Raw genomic sequence first — 23,470 nt, 5'->3', positions numbered from 1 at the left:
TACTACAGATTAGAAGGGTGGGCTGTATGTTGCGAGCTAGAGATTTCAAATGTAAACGTTCTTTGCTCTTAATTTTACTGAGTAGGAGGTCATACTCATGGAAACCGTTTTAAAAACATGACACTCAAAAACATTTAGCAGTGTTGACATTACATTTGGGACCCAAATGTTGCAATAAGAAAAGTTAAGTTTAGTGAAGTCTGACTTTGAGCAGATTTGTGGACATGTTTCTAGTGTGAATCCAAAGAGCCATTTTTTGAAAATAGCTTGATTTGGGAGGTTAGTCAGCTGTTTTGAATTATTTTTAAATTATATTTTATTGATTATGCCATTACAGTTGTCCTGTTTCCCCCTTCATTCCCCTCCACCCTGCACACCCCTCCCCCATCATTCCCCCCTTTAGTTTATGTCCATGTGTCACAAGTTCTTTAGATTCTGTATTTCCCATAGTATTCTTGCCCTCCCCCTGTCTATTTTCTACCCACCGCCTATGCTACTTATTCTCTGTACCTTCTCCCCGCTTCTCCTCCTCCCACTCCCCTGTTGTTACCCCTCCATGTGATCTCCGTTTCTATAGTTCCGCTCCCAATCTAGCTGTCCTCTTAGTTTGCTTTTGTTTTAGGTGTGTTTGTTAATAACTGTGAGTTTGCTGTCCTTTCACTGTTCATATTTTTATCTTCTTTTTCTTAGATAAGTCCCTTTAACATTTCATATAATAAGGGCTTGGTGATGATGAACTCCTTGAATTTGACCTTACCTGAGAAGCACTTTATCTGCCCTTCCATTCTAAATGAAAGCTTTGCTGGATAGAGCAATTTTGGGTGTAGGTCTTTGGATTTCCTGACTTGGAATACTTCTTTCCAGCCCCTTCTTGCCTGTAAGGTCTCTTTTGAGAAATCAGCTGATAGTCTGACGGGAGCTCCTTTGTAGGTGACTGTCCCCTTATCTCTTGCTGCTTTTAGGATTCTTTCCTTCATTTTAATCTTGGATAATGTAATTATGATGTGCCTTGGTGTGTTCCTTCTTGGGTCCAACTTCTTTGGGACTCTTTGAGCTTCCGGGATTTCCTGGAAGTCTATTTCCTTTGCCAGATTGGGGAAGTTCTCCTTTATTATATGTTCAAATAAGTTTTCCACTCGTGGCTGTTTCTTTCCCCCTTCTGGTACCCCTATAATCTGGATGTTGGAATGTTTAAAGATGTCCTGGAGGTTCCTAAGCCTCTCCTCATTTTTTTGAATTCTTGTTTCTTCGTTCTTTTCTGTTTGGTAATTTTTTCTTCCTTCTAGTCCACTCCCTTGATTTGAGTCCTAGTTTCCTTTCCATTATTATTGGTTTCTTGTGCATTTCCCTTCATTTCAATTAGTTTAGCCTTCCTTTGTTCCTCTAATTTGTGACTAAAATCAACCAATTCTGTGAGCATCCTGACCACCAGTATTTTGAACTGTGCATCTGAAAGGCTGGCTATTTCTTGGTCACTTAGAATTATATGCTGCTCTGGGGCTTTGAGCTGTTGTTGAGCCATGTTTTGGTCTGTTCGCACTTGGTATGTATGAGGGGCGGAACCTTAGGTGTTCACCAGGGTGGGGCAACTCAGTTGCTGGGTTGTGATGCTGTATATGGGGGCGGGGTCAGAGAGGGGAAAAAATGGTGCTTTGCTCCGCTCTCTCTCAGATTTCTGTTCCGTCTGCGGCTTCCCACAAGCAAATCAGGCCCTTCTGGTGCTGGGTCTCGGGTGTGTGGCCTTGTGCACCCTCCAGGACCCTGTGGGTCTCTCCAACGAACTCTCTGTGAGCCTGGGAGCCTCTCCCGGCCCCTCAACCCTGAGAAAGTCTTTCCAGTTGGTGCTTTCAGGCTCTAATTCCCCATCGCTGGGGCCCTAGCCTGAGTGGTCTGTCTCACTGTTCGCTCCTTCGCTTGGTTTATCTGCGTGCGAATGTGTGACCGAGGTTCAGCCAGCCACCCGGCGCCCTCACTGGGTCCGCCCTCACTGGGTCCGCCCGTTGCCACCCTGGGCCTGGGATCCGCCAACCGCTGCTGCCTACACTCCTGGGTCGGTCAGACCAAACTCCTCCCCTCTTACTGGTCTGACCGAATGGTTCGTTGCTGTCAAACTTCCGTACAGTTCAGTTGTCTGTGTTTTGGCTGCATTTTTATTACTAAAACTTTGTTGTTTTTAAATTTAGTTGTGCAAGGAGGCACAGTGTTTCCACCTACGTCTCCATCTTGGCTGGAAGTCCTTGAATTATTTTCTGTACATCTGATTTTAGGTAGTTGGTGTTTATAGAGGACATAATGGTGTAGTTCTTCCGGGCAAGTTTGGAAACTTTGTAACAACTTAAAAAAACCTAAATTTTAAATCGTTTAAGAAACTTCACTGAGAAAGGATGCTATAAAACCAGCCTGTAATAAAGACGTCTAGTGCAGAGGCCCAGGATCTTGGCGGTGATCCTGCAGACTTTGTGCCCTAAGCGGACTGTCTGAGAGCCCCATGAACCTTTCAGGCAGGGAGCTTGGTGCCTGAGGACTAGTTTAGACCACGTGTTTTTAAGCCTCTGAGCCATCTAAGTTCTCATTGATGGATCAGGCAGTTTTTGCAGCCTAGACTGGGAGTCTAGTTCCTTTACTGGCTCCTGAAACATTTCAAGGAACACTGCAGTATTCCTCAGTGTGACTACATGATGAAGAAAGTGAAGAGAAAAAAAGTAAAGCTTTTCTGTACTTTATCTGGGTGATTTTATTATTCCAGCCAAACTGCAGACATTTGTATTTTAAAATGACACTGCAACTAGTGATGAGTATGGGAGCAGGGGGGTGATTGAAAAGACCAATTTGCAGCCAAGTAGTAGCTATGCTCAGGGACTAGTATGTGGTCTGTTAGGCCACATGGTACTCCACTGTCTCCAGCTCTGAACCCTGCTGATCAGCAGCTGTACTGTCTGCAACAGAAATAGTCAAAGCTTCCGCGAGGCCAAAGAGCTGTTAAAAAGTCCATTGAAGAACTCTTAGAACCTTTTTAAAAGTCTACTTGTTCTTAATGTTTGGGAATCCATAGCTGATGCAAAGTGGCAAATAGGAAAAAGGTCACCACAGGCATTCGACACAGTGACCTGAATGTGTGAAAGTTGGGGAATTCAAGGGCATGACTGTGAGCAACACCCCTCTGGGTGGTAACCTTCTGAGGGGCTTTATTTTGGGTGGTTAAGTTAGATACTCTGGGCTGAGGACCCTGGGGAAGAGTGTGAATTTGGGCATGGGGAGAATGGGGCATTTAGAGTCAGCATATTGCAATTGTGTTTGTTTTTGCTGAACATTCTTAGGCAAGTTGGATGTTCCTTCTCCAAGAATGTACTTGCCCCCTGACCAGGAGTAGACCCAATTCAGTGCCAGTCCTGCACCCTAATGTTTCCACGTGCCTATAATGAGAAGCTTCCTGAAGATTCATAAGATTCTTGGATTTATGTGTGGGTGTATAACTCACAGTTTTGAATCATATTCACGAGTAACTTCTTTATCTCAGACTTATAAACCACCTGCAGAACACAGCAGTAGGGCATCAGTTTCCAGACTGATGATCTCTCTCTCTTTAAAGACATGGCCTAGCCGGTTGACCAAAATTACATTTACTCCATTGTGCAACTAACAGAAACAAATTTTGGAGAACCTTTTTTTCTTAGGTCATTTCACATTTAGATATGTAATAGAGGGATAGTTTTAAAACATGTAAATTTAATCTCCATTTCATGCAGTTCTTTTTTTAAGGAAATAGAGGGAGCGCATCTTAAGGAGAAAACAGCCTCATTACATACAGCCAAAGGAGGCTTGGGATGATTTTAGTTTGTCTCCTGCAACCCTCGGTACAATGTGTACAAGAAGTAAAAAAGCATTTATTTCTGTGTTATACTTAACTGAAAATGCCCCACCCCTGTAATGGGTTGCTTGAGTTTTATGTAAGGCTTTTATGAACTTGTCTGTTTTCCAGTGCCCCTTCGTGGCCAAAGAAGTTTATCAGGTGAGATGCAGGCGTTCTCACGAAGAAGCAGGCGCTCCCTGTGCTTCCTGAGCTCCTTAGGAACAGTCAGTCGTTAAGGAGGTCAGATGCCCCCAACGTGGTTATTTTGAATTTTTATCTTTTTAACTTTTTATTGTAGGAAATTTCAAGCAAGCACAAAAGCATAGAGATAGTATAATGAACCCCCATGCACCCAACACCCACCTTCAACAATTATCAACATTTTGCCCATTTTCTACTCAGCTTATTAGCTCACTGCATGGCTGAACTGTAATTCTAGTCCGCCAGCATGTAACTGAAGTGCATAGCATTGTTTCCTTGGGAAAATGCATCCTGGGTTCCAGCCCCCCCGGGACCATCTTTGCTTTTGTTCAGGGCGTCTTCTGTAGAGGAGGGAAGAGGTCCTGGGCATTATGGGCCTGAGGTTTCTCATCATGCTTTTTGGAAGAGTAAGGTATTAATCATGAAAAAAATCAACGCCAGATATCTTTTTATCTCTAAAAATGTTATTTAAGATATAAAGAAAGTCCTAAGTCCACTGAAGACTATTCTTATTGTACAAGAACTAGCCTTTAAGAAGTTTGCTGTACCCCCAAAGCCTGGGACATTATAAGCAAGCCCCAGGGCACGCACATGTGGGGGTTGGTGCCTGGGTTTCTACTGTGAACTGTTTCATTTCGTTGCTTTCAATGGTTTCCAAAATGGGTGTTGAAGGCACTACACAAGAAGAAAATATTGAAGTTTCTACTTGTGTGTATTTCACTCTCGCTATCTAATGTAAATTAGTCTTGCCCAATATTTAACATATAGGTGACCATATACTGACCTTCAGCCAGAATCCTTTGAAATTACCAACACTATTTGGAATAAGGATTTGTATTCCTTATCATTAACAGTGAACCTTGCCTTAAGTACACAGAGTGTGCCTTGAGGTGTCAGGTGAAGATAGTGCAAAACTATCAGAAAGAAAAACTAAAAATTAGCAAAAAGGCTACTTAGTTCATCTTCTCTTGATCTTTTACTTTTTATAAAAGCTGCCTTATATTAGAACATCTACATAATTTATAAGTAAATCTATACATTATGGGTATATACTGAAAAATTATTTTATTATCTAAAAAGTTCAGAGACTACTAATTGATTTGCTTGCTAATCTGTTTGTCTTATAATTTAAACGCTTGTTAATATGGCCTAGTGCTTATTGTGTAGTAACATAAATCACACCTTGATTATTTCAGTGGTTCATCAGAGATCATATTATTTTCTGTCTAATTTGAGTGCTTGTTGTCTCTTGCCTCAATTACTGTTCACCATTGCATTACTGAAAGAGCTCCGTCATCACCCGAATTGGGGAGATGCTGCCTGAAGGGTAGGAAATGCTGGGAAAAGGCCATTTTCCCGGGTATTGGCAGAGTCTGTGGCTTTAGCACTGACTCCAGTGCCTCTAGTGACATGGCTCTGAAGGTGACCTTGAAACAGGCCGTTGGAGGATGTGGATGGTATTGATTCTGGTGCTTCCCTCCCCTAAAGGACTTATTTTTTTCTTTATTATTGATGGTGTCTTCAGGCACCATTTATTTTGAATGTCGACTATTTGTTTGACGCTGTTCATTCATAGTATGAATTCTACATGCCTGTAGGTCTGTTTGTCTTTCATGGGAAAACCAAATTTGAATCTAAATTTCTGGATTGTTTAGTAGACTGTTGCTGCCATATTCTCTAACTCCATGATCTGTGATACTACATTTTAACTGGTGACTCCAGTTCTGAACCATCAGATAAATACATCAAAAGGGTTTATGCCTGGTAAAAAGAAAACCCTGTTTATGTTGTAGCTTGAGGGACAAAGGGAAGTAGTCACCTTTTTGTCTGCTTTAGAGATAATTTTCAGCAGCAGAGGCCTCAGGTGCTGGGTCTTTTCTTCTGCTTGGGATCGCACCCCTCCGTGATAGACTAGTGGGAAGATCAGTGCGGGGAATCTGAGTGTCAGGCAGCCTCATGTGTCAGCACAGCCATGTGACAGCTGGGTGTCAGCCAGGCACCCCAAGCACTGAAGATGGAGAAATGCCCATCATTTCCTCAGGCCAGAGGATTGGCGTCTTTCTCCAGTCAGCTCCATATCAGGCTAACCAAGAGAGCGTTGGCCTTGACCTCCTGATTGGCACTGTAACTGCAAGAGAGCCCAGTAGTAGTTCTTCCAGACTTTATTATTTTGCAAAAGGTTAATTGTAGCTTTTAATCTTTCTTCCTATTAAATTAGTCCCTTTGTAGATTGTAGTTTGTACTCCCAGCCAGTCATGCCTTCTTAAATCCACCAGAGAACTCAAGGAAAAACCTTGACCTTTTACAAATGGGATCACAGGACCAGTCTGTGGGCCAGACAGCTGCAGCCTGGCTGTCTGTGGTCATTGTCCCTCAGTGGCAGGCGCTGTCTTCATTTTAACAGTTCCAGCTTCAGAAATAAATGAGGCTTGTCTGGGTCACTTTAGTGTGGGTTGAGAGTATCTCTGAGTTTTGTACTTGAAATGCAATGAGTTGCTAACTATATGCTGTATGTATACCCACTCCTGTGTCCATAACAAAATAAAGTTGGAGTAATATCTTAATAAGAAATACTGAGTTAAGCCCTGGCCGGTGTGGCCCAGTGAATTGAGCGCTGGCCTATGAACTAAAGGGTTGCTGGTTTGATTCCCAATCAGGGCACATGCCTGGGTCGCAGGCCAGGTCCCCAGTACAGGGCACATGAGAGGCAACCATACATTGATGTTTCTTTCCCTCTCTTTCTCCCTCCCTTACCCTCTCTACAAATAAATAAATAAAATCTTTAAAAAAAAAAGAAATTCAGAGTTAAGAATTTGAGAATAGCCGAGAAATGGGGGGTGGGGCGTTCATTATGTAAGGAACAGGGTGAAGGCCTCGGAGTTGCTTCATTGCCCTCAACATTTGATATTTAACCACTTAGGCCTGGAAATTCCCTGTGCAGCTTATCAAGGAATTGGTTAAGCCCAAGGAGAGAAATGGTTGATTGGTAGTAGGAAAGGTAATGAGGGTTTGCAATGGGAGTTTGGGAGGAGTTCAGTAGGAGTTTTGGGTCAATTAGGTCAGGGGGACAGAAGGAGAGGGACTCAAGAGTCGTGCCTGGCAACCCATTGGCCTGAGTGTCCTGGATGCCTCATTGGTGTGGCTTAAGTAGCAGCCCCCGTGAGTGTCTTCAGGTTTCCTAGGAAAGCTCGTAGTGTGCTGGAAAATGCCCTACAGGGGCCTTAGGACTCCTGGGTTCCAGCCACAACACATCTCTCTCTGCTGTGTAAGGTATAGCTTATTCGGTTTCTGTTCTGAAAAGCTTTGACATGGTTTACTTTAGGATTCTTTCTGAGGTTACTTATTTTCTTCACCTGTGCTGTTTTGTGTAATTATAACTTGGTTTTTCTCGTTGGGAAGAACTAAGCTGTCTACTTCAAAGGAACCTTTACAGCTCCCTGCGCTTAATAGGGTCTCCGCTCATTCTGGCTTGTCTCCACTTAGGCACTTGGAGCTGTACTTCCAGGCCGTGAAGGGCATGCCAGCCTGTTGTCCTACTTATGTGTGCTTTACATACAGCTTTTGTTTAACCCTCACAGCCCCCCCTCTGAATTAGGCTACACTTATGTATTCAGTTGACAACACTCATTACAACTGTGATTGTCTTGTAGAGTTTGTGGTTAAGTAAACTAAGCCGTTAACAGATGCAGGGATAGGAGGAAAGTAACCTCGGTGATCAGGGCAGCTTCCCAGGAGCAGTGTCATCTTTGCTGTGACCTGAGACATGACCAGGTGTCAGCCAGGCTGGAGGTGGTGGGTCTGTGCTGCGGAGGGGCTGTGGGAGCTTGGACCTCGGAGTCAGGGGGACTTGGTTTCCACTTTCTAGACCACTTTCTCTTTTTCGAAACCACTCTCTAGGCAAATCACTTAACCTTTCTCACCACTTTCCTCACGTATAAAATTGTAGGGAGTTGGCAGAAAGAAAGGAGTCATGTACCTTGAGGTGCCTGGATCATAAAATGAGATTAAATGTCAGCTATAGTATTATTATGAGTATTAATATTAGTATTTTTAAAATCGTGTGTGTAAGAGTTGTTCCTTTTGCTGGATGTGGGTTGTGCCTCAGTGGAGCACTGTTAGCACGGAGGATGTCATGGTGTGCGCAGTATGTCACCCAAGAGGGAACATGAACAAGGTGTTAGCAAACTGAATTAGCAATGTATAAGAAGGTCAACAGTGTTGTGCTGGTAAGCCAGCTGCCTGGGGTGGGCTGGGAGCCCTCTATATACCATTCACTGATTTCCATGGTGTGAGAACTCCCACCATGGTCAATTGCAAGCTACCAAGTCACTGAATGTGCACTTGGGAAGACATACCGTATTTTTCGGACCATAAGACACACCAAGGTTTTAGAGGAGGAAAATAGGGGGGAAATTTTGAAGCAAAAAAATGTGGTAAAATATTTAATAACATAAATAACATAATATTTCACCAATGTACATGCAAACAGAACTCAACAGCAGCATTAACAACTATTATTCCTCCCAAATTGGGGTGGGGAGGGCCTGAGGCAGTGTGTCTTACAGTCCAAAATGTACTGTGTGGAATCAGCTCCCATGATCTGGTGGGATCCAACTTCAGCACCTTATGGCCAATACATGATTTCCCCAAGAATACAAGACTGATTCAGCATTGAAAACTCAGTGAGTGTACTTCATCATGATAACATACTAAAGAAAAAGACAAAAAATTATGAACCAACAATGGACTTAGTCCGGCACTTAGCTACACAGAGCCCCCAAACTGATACTGGGACAGTGCAGTCCACGTCAGGCCCCCTGTGCTCCGTACTGCTTGTTCCCCTTTTCAGTTCATCGCTCTGATCATCCCTGTTTCTTTACAAATGCCTAGATCACACCACCTTCCTATGGCTTCTGCTTACCGAGTCAGCGTTTTTGAAATACCTGTGTGTAAATTTATATAATTAACTCAAATTTCACACATGCCTCCTAAGAACAAGAAGTACGTTTGCCTCATTTTATTTCCATAACACACTCAGGGTACTCTTTGTGACAAATTTTTTATGGTTGCTCTAGTGATGTCGTAAGATGGTGAGGTGAAGGCTTCATTCTCCTCTACTGGTTTGGGTAAAGGATGCCGTCCTGTTTTTAGGCTTTGTTCCTACTCCTGGCATATGACTTGATCTATAGAGAGATTCAACTTATGTTTTGATGAATGGATAAATGACTCAAGAGAAATCTGAGGACTTCTCATTTGCAAGAGGCCCTCCAGACTTGAGTGTGAGATCGAGTAACTCACTGTGAAAATGGCTACTCCTTGAAAAGAATGACAGTCTCGACTCCAGTGTATTGATCGTTAGTGTTTCTCTACTCATCAGAAAGGCATTTAAAGAATGGAGATTAGTGGGTGGACGGGAGGATACTAATTAAAATTCCCTAGAGAACTTCTTGTAAAGAGACCTGGGCTACCTGTGTCATCTGAAAAAGTGTTGGGGGGCAGGCAGAGTCTTCAGTGACAGGTATTGGCTGCACCTATGAGATTCGCGTTAGCACAGTTTTGTGGTGTGTCGGGCTTTTGTGTGCTGCTCACACACTTCAGTATATTTGCTCTTTTATTTTTTGAGAGTTACTAAACTTATACAAATAACAGATTTGAACATATACGTTATATCATAATAAAATTCATGAAGGAGGTATGAGCTAGTATATGATTAGAAAACAGCCCTGGCTGGTGTAGCTCAGTGGATTGAGCACGAGCCTGTGAACCAAAGGATCGCAGTTTGATTCCCAGTCAGGGCACATGCCTGGGTTGCAGGCCAGTTCCCAGCAGGGGACCCACGAGAGGCTACCATACATTGATATTTCTCTTCCTCTCTCCTTCCCTTACCCTCTAAAGATAAATAAATAAAATCTTTTTAAAAAGAGCTAAAACTTATAAAAAACAAAAAACAAACAATCAGTAGAATAAAATTGGTAAATGCAAACAATTGGTGTCCATGATGTATAAAGAATGTTTAGAAATCAATAAGAAAATGAAAGATGACCTTGTAGAAAATAGGCAAATGATATCGTAGTAATAAAACATGTAAGCACCTCTTTCAGAACATTGATATAAATTCAGAAATATAGTGTTCTTTTGGCGAGAATCTGCTTTAATCTGAGACCCAAGTATACTAGGAATGTATCTTGTATTTTAGGAAATGCACATTTGGGCCTCTGTTTTTGTGTTTGGACAATAATTTTAATTATTTTTAATGGAATTTGTTGGGGTGACATTGGTTTACAAAACCAGACGGGGTTCAAGTGTACAGCTCAGTAAACCGTCATCTGCACTGCTTGGTGCACCCATTGCCCCAGGCCAAGTCCCTTTCTGTCCCCACTCCCCACACCGTGCCCTCGTCCACCTGGCCCCTGCCCCCTTTCCCTCTGGCTGCCAGCACACTGTTGTGTGTCTGTGTGTTGTGTGTATAGTTTTTTTCATGTATATAGTTTTTTTGGCTAAGCCCTTCACTCTCTTCCATCCAGCCTCCAAATCAGTGTATAAGTACATTTATGTTGATTGGGGGTGAGGAACCCTGCAGCACAATTTTACTCGTTTAAGTTACTATTTGCCTTTGATTTTTTAAAAGACTTTTATTTATTTATTTTTAGAGGGGAGGGGAAGGGAGAGAGACAGTAAGGGAGAGAAATATTGATGCTTCAGAGAAACATCTATCAGTTGCCTCTCATATGCCCCCAAATGGAGACCTGGCCTGAAACCCAGGCATGTACCCTAACTGGGAATCAACCAGGTGACGTTTCACTTTGCAGACTATGCCCCCCTCACTGACCCACATCAGTCAGAGCTATACCTTTGATTTGGGACATATTGATCATATCTATGATTTATTTAATGCCTAATCCTCGATGATCTGCTTTATTGCATGATTTTAGTGAGACAGAAATGGAGTAGTAGGTATTTTCTGGGTCCTGGAATGTAGCATGAGTTAATATAGTGTGTGAAATTTCAAAGCTTATTTGCAAGCAGGCTGAGAAGAGGGTGTGTCTGGCTGCGTAGTAAGGCCATGCTGGGTAGGATTACACACCACCCCACACAGGCCTCCCCCCCACCTTGCTCTGTTTGTATGAACAAAACTTTTGAGTTTACTGATTTGCTTGTCAGCTTTAAAAAAGGGAAAGGAATCTTTTATTTAGTTTATTTAGGACAATGGACATTGTCCCAAATTCACCTTTTTACTTGTCAAAAACATACCAAAAAGCTCCTTAGCACTGATTATCTTTCAAGCTCAGCAGTTGTCTTAGCAACCTCTAGTCATCAATAAATTGACACTTGAGTCATAATCAAGTTTGGTTTCAGTGTCCCAGATACAGTGGTCATCATTTTCATATTGAATCCGATGTGTGTTTACTTTAATTTTATTAATGCAAGTTCTTCCCTTTCAGGGATGGATGAATGAAATTTACAACTATGATCCAGAAACTTACCATGCAACTTTGACACATTCAGTGTTTGTTCGACTTGAGGGTGAGACCTTAAGACTTTCAAAGCCCAATAAAAATATATCCAGGAGGGCAAGCTACAATGAAACAAAGCCAGAGGTCACCTATATCAGCCAGAAAATCTATGACCTCTCAGACAGCAAGGTGAGCCCAACTAATTTTGGAAATTTTGATGAATGAAAAGCATCTTAGTTGCATTACTATATTTTTCCCCTAAATAGATTGTGTGTGTGTGTGTTGACAGTATTAGTATAATTTAGAGTAGAACCTTTCAAATGTTAATGTGCGTATGAATCTCCTGAGCATCATTTTAAATGCAGGTTGTAATTCTGAGTGGGGCCTGAGAATCTGCATTTTTTAAACTACCAGGTATGTTACCCGAGCTGCTGGTCTGAGGACCACACTTTGAGAGTTAACTTTTTTCAGTCAAATGAAAAGTGATGTGCATTGATGGTAGGATAATAACTAATGAAGTCTCTATAAATGTGAAAATTAAAGATATGCAAAATAACTACATTTTGGTAAAAACATTACATACTTGTGTTTTTTGAGAAATGTAAATTATTTATTATTTTAAAAAGCTATAGGTTCTCTGTTCTTCTTATAACTCATGTGAATGACCTTTAAGTTTCTCAAAAATAACACAAATATTTAAAATAGCTTTAGTATAAATTTATTCTTAACTTGAGGGTAGTAAACTTGAGCTTTCTGTCTAGATCTAGTTTCATAAATTCCTTTTTTCCTCTTAGCTTACGTTTGGCCCAGGGTCATTAAACTCAGTTGATGTCCAAACTTAGTAGATGGAGATCCACTAAGTAGTTGTTGTGCTATTGTTACCTGAAAATTATAGATATTTGTAACTCTTGCAAAATTCTTAAACATCTACTTTCTGGAGTAACTTTGAAGGATAACAAGTCATTTCTAAAATTTATTCCAATTTTTATAGTCATGTTATAGACAGGTGGTAATTATTTCACATTCATCGTTTTAGTCAAAAATACTATGAAGTTTGTATTTGTGCTCTGCATATTTCAATGCACAATGTAGCATATTCTTAATTTAGTATGTAAATCATCATTTTCCTTTCTCTGTAGATTTATCTTGTACCTAAAAGTTTGGCTCGAAAACGAATCTGGAATAAAAAGTACCCCATTTGCATTGAGCTTGGTCGACAAGATGACTTTATGGCCAAGGCCCAGACTGATAAAGAGACTTCTGAAGAGAAGCCACCAGCTGAGAGAGACCCGGGAAGCGAGGACCCTAAGAAGCCACCCCATCCTCAGGAGGGAACAAGATCTGGCCAGCGAGATCAGATATTGTATCTCTTTGGGAGAACTGGCCGAGAAAAAGAGGAATGGTTTAGGAGGTTTACTCTGGCATCTAAGCTGAAGTCTGAAATTAAGAAGCCAACTGGTGTCTCTGGAAGTAAACCAGGTAAGGACACGTGTGCTAAATGCTTATTTATTTTTAAAGGGCCTGAAGGAGAATTGAGATTCCCAGGTAGCAAGGAAGGAAGCCCACTCTGAATTGATGACTGTCTGCCTGCCACTTGAGGTGTGTTCTCACGCATTATTTACTTTTTAGGCTGATCACTGCAGCCCTTTGTACGGAAGCATTCAACCAATGATGGGACCATTTGCAGGTGTATGTGTTTTGCCTTTGTTGGTTCCTTAGGATTATATTTATTTTTACATATTGTGACTCCTGGGAGAAGCAGCGGCAGCAGCAGAACCCTGTTTATAATAAGGATCTAGTGGTGTCAAGCCCTCGGCCCCAATATGTCCCCGAGGAAAATGCAAGACTACTACAGAAAGGCAGGGTCCTCCGGCTTCCCAGCTCACTGCATTTAATCCGTAGCCCTGGCCTCTGCGCATTCCTGTCCCTGTGCCCTGTGCCCTGTGGCCTCTGCGTGGGACTTCACTAACTTTACTGTGACCTGTCATTGCTTATTACACATGCTGTCCTGTCCCTGGAATGCTCCTCCCCTCTTGGGCCAGGAAAGTGCCCACTGTTTCTGCAGAGGCAGTCCAGAGGCCGCCCCACTACCTGTGGAAACCAGTCCTGGGTCTCTTGGGCAGAGGTGGCACTCCCTTCTTTCTGCCCTAGACGTCCTTTAGTTGTGCTTCAGCTACAGTGCTTGTTACAGAAAATTGCAATTTATTTGCCTAGGTGTCCAAGTTCAAGGGGAGGGATTACGTCTCATTCTTCTTTTTGATGTGGAATTAGCCCAGAGGAGTTCTTGATAAGGAACTTGCTGGATGGAAGATGGCATGTTTGGGATTACAATGACCTTTCTGACCACTTTCCCCTTTGCCCCTGGGGGTGTGTCAGTGCTTTTCTGACCCTAAAAGACCACTAGGAAAAGAGAAGGAGGTACCCATGTATTTTATGGCTCCCATTACCCTGAATTGTTGGGGAGGAGTAAAAACTGTTCTAAAAAATTATGTATCATTAGAGGTATTTTCCAGGGTGGGAAATGACCTTAGAGTTTTTCAGTCATTATTTTGTAGCATTTTAGCTGCTTTTCTCAACATGACCCAGGGGCGTTTGCGCTGTATTTCATGACTTTGCGGTCCTTTTCTCCACCTGTATTAACAGCCCTCATGTCTTTGCTGCAGGCATTTTGCCCTCACACAGCAGGCACAGCAGTCCCTCGGGGCACCTGACCCACAGTCGAAGCAGCAGTAAAGGCAGCGTGGAGGAGATTATGTCCCAGCCGAAGCAGAAGGAGCTGGTAGGCAGCGTGCGGCAGAAGATGCTTCTGGACTACAATGTGTACATGGCCCGGTGTGTCCCCCAAGAGAACCGAAGTCCCCAGAGGAGCCCTGTGCAGAGTGCGGAGAGCAGCCCCACAGCTGGAAAAAAGGTAATGTTGGCTGCCAGGCTGTCGCTTTTCTCACCCTCCCCTTAAACTCCTTTCTTCGTACGTAAGCACTTCTGTGTACCAGACCCTAGGCATCGGACACCAGACAGAGAGGGCCCTGCCCTCAGGGAGCTAGTCCTCAGGTCAGTGAGATGGGGAGAAACAAATATCAGGTGGTGATAAGGATTAAAATAAAGCCAAATAAGGGAGGATAGAAAGTGGCCAGAACTTCTATTTTTCGACCAGTGGTCCAGGAGGGCCTCTTTGAGGAGGTGACATTTGGGCAGAACCTGACCAAAGTGAGGAAGTGAGCCATGGTGGTACGTGAGGAAGGAGCGTTTCAGTGGGGAACCAGCAAGTGCAAAGGCCTCGAAGCCGGGTGTGTGGTCGGTGCAGTCAAGCAGCTGCGATGAGGACAGCGTGGGTGAGAGTGAGCAAGGGACAGAGGGGCCCCATTGGGTCAGCTCCAGGGTGTATGGGAAGCCCCAGGAGGGTTTGGAGCAGGGGGTAACATTGATCTGATCTAAGCTTTAAAAGGTAAGTGGCTCTCCCTGGAGAACTGGCTGTGGGGGGAAGAGACTGGGTGGGAGGCAGTGATGGCAGCAAAGAATGGGGCTGTGATTAAGGTGGGACCACAGGGGATGAGAAGGGGCTGCTTTGGGGGGGTGTGGTAGGGGAGCTGATGAATTTGACGTGGGGTGTGAGGGAACCAGCTAGTGTTTTACACGAACAAACTGGGTGATCCGTAGGGAAGTTCACAAAACTGTTGAGAAGGGAGTGCCACCTCTGCCCAGGAGACCCAGGACTGGTTTCCGCAGGTAGTGGGGCGGCCTGTGGACCGCCTCTGCAGAAACAGTGGGCACTTTCCTGGCCCAGGAGGGGAGGAGCATTCCAGGGGGAGGACAGCATGTGTAATAAGCAGTGACAGGTCACAGTAAAGTTAGTAACTATTGAGAATAAAATGGCCATTGTATTCTCAAATTCCCAGACTCCTTGGCTATGCCCGGGGCTTCCGAAGATTTACCACCATCGTTATTTCCAGAGTGTGCCAATCTAGACATTGACTCAAGACCATCTGCGATTAAGATAAATAATATACGCTACCATATGGCAGGCTTTGTTACACTCTTTGGTAGAGTTACTCTGACCCTTTGAACAGTCTTGCAAACTATATGGTATTTTCTCTGTTTGGGCTCACAGAAGTTGGGTAACTCAGTCTCACAGTTGCTCTGGCGGCACGTGGGAAGCCTGAAGTGAGACCCTGAGGCCCTTCGGCGCCACGACCACCGTCTTGGTAGGCCATTCTAAAACTGCTTGACCGGAGGCCCCTGCCACCACTCCCACTGATGTTCCGAGGCACAGTCTCCCATCTGTGGAGCATGAGGCCTGTTTTCCCTGTTCAGTTAAGTGTTTGACCTGTTAGGGACCACATTTCTCTTCTTAGCAGGAAGCATTTGCTGCCTTCCTCTTTGTGCCTTTAGTCTTTATTTGTCTTGCTGAGCCTCCTCAGGCCCTCCTCGTGTGAACTACTTTGCCAGGGCAGTAAAAAGACCATAGGCCTTGGCTGGCCCACTGCCTCTGCCCTCTGCCCAAAGTTACCAGCAGGACTGGCAAGTAGACCCATCCCTGGGTTAGAGTGGGTTAGTATGACATTGTCCTGCAAATGACCGATTTATCAGGATGACTCCCCCTCCACTAAATTCCCTTTCTCACTGGGCTGTCAGCTGCCTGGACTCATCAGACTCAGGAAAATAAAGAGGAGAATTGTGTACTGAAGTAGGAAAATTATCTAACAAAAAGCTTGCTTTTTAAATAAAAAGAGTTCCTGAAATTAAAACAAACAGGTTTTAGAACATCGTTTCCTCCATACGTGTTCCTTGTGCCTTTTGAATCTCTCATGTAATCACTGGGGTCTGGGAGACCCTGATGGCCAACAGGCGGCCTCCCAACCCAGTATAAACCTCCTTTCCAGCAAACATTTGTCGTCCTCTCCTAAGTTTGATGCAAATTTAAAAAGGACATCTTACTCCTGGCCCCTTAGGCGGAGCAGGAAGGAAAGATTTAATCTATTCTTGATAAAGATTGGGCACAACAAATGGAAACCCTGGCCTGTTGTTTGACCTCAGGGCTCCTGAGGTCAGAAAGCCTCCCAGACTGCAGGCCCTGCCGTGTTCTGCCTGGGTTGTCAGGTGGCTGGTGTGAGTGTGTGTTTCTCCAGCTGGCTTTTCCTTGAGCACTTACCCCCATCTCTCACCCCCACCCTTATTAGTTTAGTGATTAGAATCTGCAGGGGCCAGCAGCCCAGAGAGCCAGAATTCTGTGAATGGAGATAACTGTCTTTGAAAGAAGGGCCTTAGAAGAAAGTGTGTGAGTTTTAGTGCTGGGCTCCTGTACCCACGTGGCCTGCCTGGAGCTTGTGTGGATCACGTCCTGGCTCTCAGGGGTGAGACCGTCCTGAATAAGGCATAGGTGTGTGTTTTAGTTATCTATGACTAGTAACAAACAGCCCCAAAAGTAGTGGCTAAAAACAATATTTATTTTGCTCACAAAGTTGTAATTTGGCCAGGCTAGTCAGTTAAGGCTTCTCTCTGCTCCACACAGTGTCAGCTGGGGAGGCTGGGCAGGGAGCAGGAGGTTCTGCTTCCCAGGTGGCTCACTCGTAGGCTGGCAAGGAGAAGCTTGTCGTTGGATGGGGACTCAGCCGGGGCTCAGGGCCGGGGGCCTCAGTTCTTCCCCAGGTGGCCTGGCTTCCTTCAGCACGGCAAATGGGTTCCAAGGCAAACGGCCCTAGAGAAAGAAAAATAATGTCACTTCCACTGTGCTCTGTTAGTCAAGGTGGTCACAAAAGACCTTTCAGGTTCAAGGAGAAGGGCAGGGGTTCCACTTCTCGCTGAGGGAGTAGCAGGTTCTTAGAAGAGCACGTGGGATGTGAAATACCATGGGCACTATTTTATTCTCATGCTTTCCTTCATGAGTGAGTGGGGGTAGTTCTTTCTAGTTTTATTTCTTACTAATTATGTAATTTGAGCAAATGAGGACCTTTCCCCCATCCTTGATTTCATTTCCATATTGTATACGTGTGAAACACTATCTTGGCTCCAGAAATCAGAGCTGTACAAAGACACACTCAGAAAAGGGCCATCTCCCCCCACTCCTTCTGTTCCTCCATGCCTTTCCCACTCACCCCTGCCATGAACCAATCTTCTTAGTCTCTGGTTTATCCTTTCTGGGTTTATTCCCTCTTCTCTCTTACTCAAAGGGTAGCCTACTGTGGCTATTCTTTTGCACTTTGCTTTTTTTCCCCCCACTTAGCAGTACATTCTGGAAATCAACCCCACATCAGTTCATAGCTATCTCCCCCTCCCCTTATTTTAAACAGCTGCAAAGCACTCACTCCAACGTGCAGCAGTTTCCTAGTGTATTCGCTCTCTTCTGTGTGACTATCTAGATTGTTTCCAGTATTTTGCAGGTACAAACCATGCTGTGATGAAGCACTTTGTGCATGAGTATTCTTGTGTTGTCAGGGGTGTATCTTCAAGGTGACATCTTAGAAATGGGACTGCTAAATCAGAAGGTAAATGGATTGTAGTTCTGTTAGGTAGTGCCGAGTTCCCCTCCGTAAGGGTTACACTGTTGTTCATTCCCACTGGTAATAAGAGTGCCTGTTTCTTCCCAGTCTCGCCAGATGTGAACCTCTTAGATGTGTCATTAGTGCTCATTCCTCTTGCCAAAGACCTGGCCAGGACCCTATTTCTCAGGGTTCATATTGTCTCTGGTATCATGAATCCAAGAGGGACTCAAAGGAACCTTTGACATCTCTTCAACTTACACCATCACTTCCTCCAGGAAGTTGGCCACCCTCCAGGGTAGCGGGGGCCTCTTTTATAGAGGGAGCTTGGGGCACAGTTCAGCCTTTGCCCCAGCTTTTCCCCTTCCCACCCCCACCTGGTGCTGCCTCTCACCAGCCGTGGTCAAAGCATCTTTTACTGAGGGCTCCAGGCTAATGGCAACTAGTGCTAAACTACCAGGTGAATGACACTGGTGCTTAGGAGTGTGGAAAACACCAGGAGTATAATTTGTAAATGTAGATGAGATTTGTATTCAACAGTGCTGAAATACTTTTGGTGGTTACCTTAATAATAATAATTATTAAACCCATAATAATTAAAAATGTGTTCATGGGGTGCTGCATTGAAATCACTTTAGAACTCAACATTGGAATTGGGAAGTACCACTGTTCGGGGAGGGAAGTCTTGGTTCTGCTGGTGTGTAGTGGCTAGAGACCTGTCACTGCTCCCTCATTTGTCCCTGTGACTCTGTCCCATAGCCGCAGGCGCCAGCTTCTGCAGTCTCCAAACCCCTTTGATCTCGGCAACGCCCTCTTCTCTCTCCCCAGGCAGCTCAACTTCTAGCTCAGTGAGAGAAACCAGGAGGCTGGCTGAGGAGATGTGGAGCTTTATCACCTTGTCCGGGTGTAGTCTGTTTGGTTTGTGGAGGAGATTTAAATAGTAATTTAGAAAACAAGAAAATGAGGGAACTTGTAAAAAATCTTTAAAGGTGGATTAGTATCAGCCCTAATGTGGGGACCTCAGGAAGGGGCACTCCACAGGGCTGCCTGCAGATTTGCCCAGGGTTGTGTGGCCAGAGAGGCAGCTGGTTCTATGTGCCCAGCAGGGGCTGCCCAGGGGGTCCGGCAGGGGGCAGGGATGGGGGCTGCGGGTGAGGCAGGGGTGTGCCTGTCTTCCAGGTGCAAGACTCCAGTCTTCAAATCGTGTCAGGCACTTCCTTTTCAATGAAAGGTTTTAAGAAATGTTTAGAGATAATGTAGGCTGCCTTGGGTCTGGAGAGTCCTGTCTTTATTAGACCAGTTGCACTAATTACCTGGTTTAGCCATAAGTGGATCAGAAGGTGTTCCCTGCTTGGTGTTATCAGGAGATGAGAACCTGACAGAACAAGTAGGAATCCAACAGAAACCAGGAAATCTTAATTGGCAGAGTGGTTTTCTAAGGCTTTCCTTTCTTTCCCTAAAAGTCAGCTTTCAAACATTTAAATGTCAAAAAGTGCTTGTTATATAATAAGTAAAAAATATGAAGGCATATATACAATTTAAAAATAAATTTTAGAAAGGATGTAGACAAAGGTGCCAACACATTTCAGTAGGGGAAAGAATAGTCTCTAACAAATGGTGCTGGAACCACGGGCATGCACATGCCAAAGAATGAAGTTGGACCCCTACCTCCCCCTGTATACAGAAACGAACTGAGGATGAATGGTTAGACCTCAGTGTAAAAGGTCTATAAAACTCTCAGAGGAAAAGACAGGAATACATTTCTGTGATTTGGGGTTAGGGAAAGCTTTCTTAGATAAGACACCAAGAATGTGCAAAACTAAAGAAAAAATAGATAAATTGGACTTTGTCAAAATTGAAAACTTGTGATGCAAATAATACCATCAAGAAAGTGAAAAGACAACTCACAAAGGGGAGAAAATATTTGCAAATCACACGTCTGCTAAGGATCTGGTACCTACAATATATAAAGGGCTCTTACAACTCAGTAGTAAAAAAGTTAAGTAACCCGCTTAGGAAGTGAACAAAGGATCCGAATAGACACTTCTCCAGCGAAGATGTACAAATGACCAATAAGCATATGAGAAAATACTCAAAGTCATTAACCATCAAGGAAATGTGAAGGGGAGTCAGCAGGGCAGGGGAGAATAATGAGGGAAGGGGGGGGCAACTGTAATTGAACAACAATACAATAAAAAAAAACATAACGAGATACCACTTCACCACTTGGGTGGCTAGAGTAAAAAGACATAGTGAGTGTTATCGAGGGTGGAGAAACTGGAACCTTGACACATTGCTGATAGGAGTGTAACGTGATGCAGCTGCTGTGGAAAACACTTTGGTGGTCCCTCAAAATGTTAAACGTGGAGTTACACAATCCAGCAGTTTCATCCCTAGGTACAGGGTGTGTCTGAGCAAAATGAAAACCTAGGTCCACACAAAAACTTGTGTGCTAATATTCAGAGCAGTATTATCCTCAATAGCTGAATTTGGAAAGTAGATAGAGTGGCGTGTGCACACCACAGATCAGCAACTCTGCAATTGAGAGGAGTCGTGCACTGCTACGTGCCACAGCATGGAAAACCCTGAAAACATGATGCCCGGTGCAAGAAGTCAGTCCCCCGACCTCTCAAAGTCAGAAAGACTCCCACATATTTATATGAAGTGTCCAGAGTAGGCACATTCATTGAGACATATTAGTAGGTGGTTGTCTTAGGCTGACGGTGATGGTGGTGGGTCGGCATTGAGTTGGGGAGGACTGGGGAGTGACTGCTAGTGGGTAACGGGGTTACTGTGCGGGTCACGAAAATATTCCAAAATTGATTATGGCAATGGCTTCACAGCTCTGTGAATATCCTAAAAACTACTGATAGTTTTTTTCAGATGGGTGAATTGTATATGTGAGTTATAGCTCAATGAAGCTATACATAAAAAGGATACAAAACCATGCCAGTTAGAGCCAATTTTGTTTTTTTAACAAGTTCTGTATTCTTTAAAAGTATATATGTATAAAATAAAAAGACTGAAAAGAAATATAGTAAAAATGTTTTTAACTAATTATATCCGGGCAGTGGGATTATGGGTGTTTTCTGCAATGAAGATGCATTGTTTTTCTAACCAGGGAAATAGCTAACAGCCCTGGGGAAGGTCTCCGCTGACCCCTCTCCTGGACCAAGTGGCCCTTTGTGACACCCTCAAGTTGCACCAGATTCTGTGCGACCTGACTGTAGCATCAGAGGCACTGAGCTTTCTTTGTAACAAAAATCCCGGGCTGGCCTCCTGGTCGTTTTGTGATAGGAAAGGTTGCGCCACAACATTAAGTAAGTCTTTACTACTTTTCTTCGGAGGTTAGTTTTTAATAAACTGTATCCCAAGAGCTCTCCTCAGTTATGACAGCCTTCTTCACCTTTGGACTGTCGACTTCTCCAAACTGCTTCCTGGAAGCATTTTTAGAAAGTTGCCCTTTGGAAATGTATGTATGTAGTTGAAATGGTAAAATGGGTAATCTTCTCACATTCCCTCCTGCAGCGAAACAGCAATATTAGAAAATGTACGCACGTTACTTCTTTAAGCTCTTTAATGTTTAATGGCATTCATTGGGGGTGAGTTCCTTCTAGCAGCCTGTTGAGTCCAGATTTTGTTCATAAAGTTGCTTTGATGCATTTTCAATGTTTTTGCTGCTCTTAGGGTTTTTTTTGTTGTTGTTCCCAGTAAGTCTGTGGAGAGAAGCCTGAATTAGAAAAAGGAACTGTTGAAAAAGCACCGTGCTTGTCAGTTATTTCAGAAATTTGTTTCCACATTATATGCCTTTGGCTTGGACATAAATTGTGAAATAGTCTTTGTTTCTTGCCTTTTTTTGGCTAAATGTGTTTCCTGTGAATAATTAGGATTTATAAAGAAAGTTTAATAAAGGATCGACCCTCCCACTTGCGAAGGGAAAGAGTAGCCTGTTCTCTCTTGTAGCTCACAAATCTCAGGAAGACCTGCAGAGCCGTGCATGGGCAGCAGCAAGGGCCCACCTGAGTTTCCCAGGGGAGGAGAGCCTTGTCCTCAGCTGAGTGTTTGCTGAGACATCTACAAAGATAATCTGATGTGACTTAAAGCAATAACCCCAGAAAAGCTGGGCCAGATCCCCTAGGGGGATAAGACAGAGAGTGATTCCATGTAACAGGCACAGTTTGCAGCAGTTTGCAGCCTGACGGAGTGTTCAGTGATCACAGACTTCTCCTCCATCCAGGACCCAATGGTAGAAGTGTCTTGGTTAATATCAAAAGCCATTACAGCATGAGAAAAGAACAGACAGAATACTCTCCAGCCATTAAAAGTGAGTAAGGTGGAGCAGTGTCTCCTGAAATGCAATGGTCAACATGTATTATTTTTTAAACTGCCGCCAGAAGGGGACCAGGACACGGTTGGGTCTGCCCCAGCATGGTCTAGAAAGTGTGGGTTCTTGACTTTGTGCAGGAGAGATACCATGGCATGAGTTACAGTGATTCTGAGAGTCCACTTATTAAAGCTAAGGACAAGGAAACAAAGGAAAGGCTTCAAATCACAGTAACAGGAGTGAGCTGTGCTGGGTTGTGTGGACTCAGGAAAGAAAGTTACAAAACCAAAAGGCCCCTGGGAGACAGGCTTGGGGGTTAGCTTGGGATGAGCTGCCACTGCCCACTGCTCCCCTGGTTGCTAGGAGAAACAATGCAAAGAAATTATGCTTGAGGAAACAGGGTGGGGGGTTTAGGGGTGCTCAAGAGAAAAATGTGTATTGGGTCTTTGTCTTATGGGTTTTTATCTGTTTTCTAAAGGCAGGAGTTTTAGGGGGGCTCTCAGGGGAGGGTCTCAATAGAATATTCAACAGTTTTCCAGGTGTGTTCTTTAGTATGCTGATGTGTCAAAATGAGCTTATAGGGGAGTTTGGGATCATTCTCTGGACAGCTTTGCTGCTGTGCTTTTATCTTGGGTTTTTCTGGCTCTAATTGGGCTTTTGTTATTTATTCCAACTACTTGGTCTGTTCTGGGGTCTGGCTTGCACTGATGACCCCAGCAGGGGCTCGGTGCTCTCTGTCCTTGATGAGGGTGGTGCGACCTGCTTGCTCTCTGGCTGCAGAAGGTGTAAATCATCCTCTCCTAAGTGCCCTTGCTTAGGGAAGGTAAGATCTTGCAGTTTATTAGCACACTTTTAATTGCTTGGCCTTGTTTAACTGTTTGTCTCAGTTTCCGTCATTCAACCTGTCAAGGAATTTTCTTGGGTCCTTAACTCTTCTGCCTTAAAGCCAGAGTTTAATTTTTTTAAAACAAGACTCACCAACATTTATAAGGGACACCTTTCAAAACACCCAAATTTGAATGACTCCTAGAACATAAAATGTCTCCCCTTACAGGTGGTAACATTAGACCAAAATGCAAGTGAACCCTCAGGTCCCCAAAGAGAAAGACAACACAGACTCTGACAAGACTAGTGGACAGGTGGATGCCAGGCCGTTGCCAAGCCC

At 43.9% G+C, this 23,470-nt stretch overlaps 1 protein-coding gene across 5 annotated transcripts in view; it reads left to right on the top strand.

Moving 5' to 3' along the window:
* TEX2 (testis expressed 2) overlaps positions 1 to 23,470 on the top strand; it is a 99,930-nt gene that overhangs the window by 44,165 nt on the left and 32,295 nt on the right. For all 5 annotated transcript variants that reach the window (XR_005070009.1, XM_037070241.1, XM_037070238.1 and 2 more), the window contains 3 exons: positions 11,494 to 11,694; positions 12,645 to 12,984; positions 14,169 to 14,416. Coding sequence is in view for 4 of the 5 variants with exons in the window: in XM_037070241.1 (XP_036926136.1) it covers positions 11,494 to 11,694; positions 12,645 to 12,984; positions 14,169 to 14,416 (789 nt within the window). In the remaining variant the exon portion in view is untranslated. The remainder of the gene's footprint in view (positions 1 to 11,493; positions 11,695 to 12,644; positions 12,985 to 14,168; positions 14,417 to 23,470) is intronic.

Source organism: Sturnira hondurensis, unplaced genomic scaffold (assembly GCF_014824575.4).
Source record: "Sturnira hondurensis isolate 20B ecotype Veracruz unplaced genomic scaffold, ASM1482457v3 Scaffold0018728, whole genome shotgun sequence".
NCBI classification, from domain to species: Eukaryota; Metazoa; Chordata; class Mammalia; order Chiroptera; family Phyllostomidae; genus Sturnira; species Sturnira hondurensis.
This window is presented reverse-complemented; position numbering and strand designations above follow the sequence as displayed.